This window comes from Rhizophagus irregularis, chromosome 2 (assembly GCF_026210795.1).
Source record: "Rhizophagus irregularis chromosome 2, complete sequence".
In the NCBI taxonomy this organism is placed as follows: domain Eukaryota; kingdom Fungi; phylum Glomeromycota; class Glomeromycetes; order Glomerales; family Glomeraceae; genus Rhizophagus; species Rhizophagus irregularis.
Window position 1 is genome coordinate 2,844,789 of NC_089430.1, and position 4,844 is coordinate 2,849,632.

Sequence of the window (4,844 nt, forward strand, 5' to 3'; positions counted from 1 at the left end):
AAGGAAAGTCTCACCAATGATGAGTCCTATTATCTCTCCGGTAACTGCCTAGAAGAATTATTGGACGAACAATTATTCGCATTGATTGAATTATGCAAAATCGTATTTCTTTTTTTCGAATCACGTGGGTGGCTAGATATTATGCACAGTAAGTACGTCATCATTAAACTTCTTTGCAGTAACTACGTCACTATATCCGCAGTCATTTATTCCATTTATTTTTCTTCAAAAATTTGAATTCACTCTTTTAGAGTCAAGAGTAGAGTTCCGAACAGGTTGACCAAATTCAGGTAACCTGACAGGTTGACCTGAATTTATCAGGTCAGGTTTAGCAATTACAATTCAGCATTATGACATCAATATAACCTGAATGACTGTTGACCTGAAAATATGATTTTATATAATATAAGTGATAGTATTATAACTCACTTTTTATATTGATTTTATATATAAAAAGTGAATCGCAGTATCGGAATTCACTTTTTTATATTGATTTTAAATAAAAAAAGTTGGTTGCGGTATTATGATTCACCTTTTTATACGATTTTAATATAAAAAAGTGAATCGCAATATTTTCAAAAAAAATGTTTTGCGCCATTTTTTTTGATATTTTAATAAAAATCCTGAAAATTTTCAGGTTTCAGTTCAGGTCAGGTCAAACAGATAACCTGACCTGACCTGACCTGAAAAAAAATTTCAGGTCAGATTTATCAATTAACCTGACCTGATCTGATCCATTCAGAACTCTAGTCAAGAGTAAGTATGGTTTGTAAAAAGAATAAAAGAATTTAAAGATGCTTCCTGAAACTATTTTTCAGTTTCCGAAACTGAAATTGAAACCAAAACTAAATCCGAAACTTGTCCGAAACTCTGAAACTAGCCCAAAACTCCCGAAACTAGCCCAAAACTCCCATAAAATTTGGCCGAAATTATGACATTTTATCCCGTGATGTTATACCAATTTCCTAAAAAGGAAATTATATTTCCCAGTAAAATTGGAAAAATTAGTTATACAATGGTTACACAAAATCCAAAAAAAGAAATTTTAATGTCAATCATTTCTTGGCCAGAATTACGTCCTAAAAATGGCTAAAATTATATCAATAATTTCAGTCAAATTTTGAACTTTCAGTAATAATTTTGGCATTATAAATTTTGGGATTAGTTTTACTAGTTTCAGATTAGTTTTACCAATTTCAGTTAGTTTTACCAGTTTCAGATTAATTTTACCAGTTTTGGATTAGTTTTACCAGTTTTACCAGTTTTGGAAAATAAGAAAATTTCAGAAATAGTTTTACCAAATTTCGGTTTTAACAGTTTCAGAAATTACTAAATTTCAGGCAGTATCTTTATAAAAGATGTATTCAATCCACACAATTCGCAACTCCAGTATCAGCTGAGGAGATCCAATCTGAAAGCCTTATAGTAATGGCTATAGAACTACAAGAATTTGTACATCAAGTATAGTTAATGAAGTTCATAAAGTACTAGAATATGATCGAAAAAATATGCCTTGGATTGATAATGTTACCAAAATTTTTGCTTAAGATAGAATTAATTAAAGATTATTGTTAGGGTTACCTATGAGAATAGTTGAAGATCGAACAAGTCACATGATGTAGTACGCAGAAATCCTATGATTATGGCTGAGTTATTACAATATGAAACATTTATATATTTTAGTTTTATTAGTTATTTACATTAATTAATCACTTTTAGTATTATTAGTACTTTTGACTCATAAGTATTCAATTATAAGTATCAGTTTAATTATTATAACCTTAAAAAATTGCTTTATTAGTTTAGCTAGAGAAGTTTCTTGAATTTTACATAGTTGATGAATCATATAGACACATAGAACTTATAGGAAATGGTAATGAAAAGGTTTTTGCAGATAATTGCAATGAAAAAGGACAATTGATTGATTAATCATATTAGTATAATAGGATAATATTGATAAGTTCAAACTGTCATGTGTGCAAATGTAAACATATATAGAGCAATATTTTCTTTTGAATAAAAATTGTTAACACCTGGGTAATCTAATAGTGAGTTTAGATTGTGTTATCTAAAGTATTGTGTTTTTGTATGATTTGTTTATTAGTTTTTCTTTGTAGTAAACTTTTTTGCATGTTTTATTTGTTTTACCTTTGTGTTTGTTATTATTTGTTTGATAGATTTCTATCTTTAAGAAACTCTTACATTGTTTACCGTCATTATTAATTTTCTATTGAGAATTATTAGTGATACTCTTATATTTCGTTACAATATTATCAAAACACTTATCATTTTATTACTTGACTTTTATCATGACTGTTCAATTTAACATCTCTGATGTTAGTTATCACTCCAAACCAAATCGGTGATAACAATAACTTTATTCGTGCTTTAATGGAGCTTGAAAATCAATGCAATGATCCATGAAAAAAAGCATATAACAGTCCACTTCAGTGAACAAATTCTTTGGTATGAAGGCATTTCGTGAAATATCCATTCAAACTAATCTTATTTCTAAGGTACAAGATTTTGGAAATAAAATAGTTAATCACATAACTGATTTCATAACTCAAGTGGAAAAAGGCAAAAAAGGATAGTTAAGCTGTGGATCAGTTGCAACATTATGTCAGATGATAATTATGGAAAGAGTGGTAGATCCACTTAATAATGCTGAAAATAAAGGTCTTAAAACTTGTGGATAAATAATCATTTTCTAAAAAGATATATTCTTTCAAAAACACATGAAAGAGACGTCTCTTAATTCCAATAATATATCACTGGATCATATAAATCCACAGAATATATTATGCACAGTAATACATCACTGACATCTGCAGTCATCATTTTTGCTGAAGGCACTAAGGCACAAGATCTATTAATAAACTTGGTCAAGAAAATTATTTTTGTGTTGCTATACTGATGAACTTTCCTAAGAGTTCTAGTATCATCAGGAAGTCACAGAAAAAATGTTTATCAAATGTATATCAACCACTTGATATACATTATAAAGAAATGTTAAACATCAGACCCTGTAATGTACTACTGATGTCACAATACCAAATCCATTAACAATATACATTATTTTTATTATAACAGTATTTTATTATTGATATTTAAATGTTATTGAATAATAAATTATTTTATTAAATTATTAAATTACATTATAACAATCTATATTAATCCAATTAATCCAAAATATTAGCTAAATGTTTCTATAAAAAAATGAAAATAAGTTTTGTAATAGGCGTTGCAAAACTTAACATCATATGGGCTGATTTGTCTACCTTTAATTAAAATATTGATTTTATTACATTTTTATTATACAAAATACTATATAATATACAGTAAATTGGAGATGAGTATTAAAAAATTTTTATTTAATGTTACTATAAATTGGTAAATATTTCTTTTAAATTAATATATTTACCATATATGTTAAAATTTTGTATCTTAACTTTAAACGTAAATATCTCCAGATCCAATGATCCAATCGGCAAGCTCTTTTTTCGTTCATATAGACCAGATCAAGGGCTTTCCAAAGAGCCTAAATTTATAAAAAATGGATCAGTGGATCCCAAAATATTTGCATTTAAGCATGTTAAAAAATTCATACCTCAACTTTAAACATAAATATCTCTGGATCTAATGAGTCAATTGACGAGCTCTTTTTTCGCCTATAAAGTCCAGAACAAGGGCTTTTCAATAAGCCTAAAATTATAGAAAACAGATCAGTGAATCTTGATATATTTGCGTTTAAAGATGGTAATACAAACTCTGACACAAAATAATTATTTTTATTGTTTGAAAATATCTATCATGATACCATCTTTTATATGATATTTTTATTATACTTTTATAAACATTTATAGCTACTAAGACTATATAAATTTTTATTTTACTTTATATTTTATTAAAATATACTTACTTTTTAATAATATATATTAAAAATTCCATATATATGAGAAATGGGTTTTTTATTAGTAAAATGGGTTTTTTCACAGCTTTTTACATTTAATAATTTAAGTTTCGCAATTGTAAATTTTTGCTCAACTTATTATTTAGTCAAGTGATCATCAATCAGATGATTTTTTGGTATTACAAAACAATTTTGAGTAACAAAAATTGTGAAGATCAATTCAATAACTCTTTTTAATGCAGAGCAAACAAATCAGCCCATATGGATGATAAAAGCTTTCTTTTCCAAAAATTTTAAAAACATAACAATTCCACAGTAAAATTTTATTTTGCTTAGTTTTTAAAAAAAAATGGAAGATAAACGAAATATACAAATAGCTGAAAATAAGTTTCCACTTATTGAAGGCACAGAACAACAAAATTTTTTACGAACCACATATATAAATTACTTAAATTTTAGTGAAGGTCTTGCCGCTCAGTTTTTTACCGGAAGAAATATAGAAGTTCAATGTAATATACTACGAAATAATTTCAGTTTAACAGACGAAGACATAAATAGTTGGAGATCAAGGGCCTCTCGTTATCAAATGACTCCAGAAAGTTTTGCTTTTTTTTTACACACTGCTATATATTCTGCCGTAGAGAGTTATGCCGCAGTAAAGCGTTTAACAGCTGATAGAAGAAATATGTTGGCAACATCAATAGCAGAACATGTGACTTCTATGGATTTGAAACAGCAAAAAATAGAAAAAGAGATCCAAAAAGCAAAAAAGCATTATTCAGAGCGATCTCCTAAAAAGGAAAAATCTAAGACGGGAATAAAGCACAGGTCTAAAAAAGATAAGAAAAAAAAGAAAAAAGCCCAACGCCATGATTCTGATTCAGATTTCACTTACCAATATGGGAGTGATTCTGATGATCTATTAGATTAA

General features: G+C 27.5%; 1 protein-coding gene across 1 annotated transcript; it reads left to right on the top strand.

The window, feature by feature from the left end:
* Positions 1-4,262: 4,262 nt before the first annotated feature.
* Positions 4,263-4,844, top strand: OCT59_011979 (uncharacterized protein; the record flags this gene model as incomplete). Its single annotated transcript, XM_025324013.2, has 1 exon — positions 4,263-4,844. The coding sequence occupies one exon, from the start codon at positions 4,263-4,265 to the stop codon at positions 4,842-4,844; it is 582 nt and encodes a 193-aa protein (XP_025188447.2).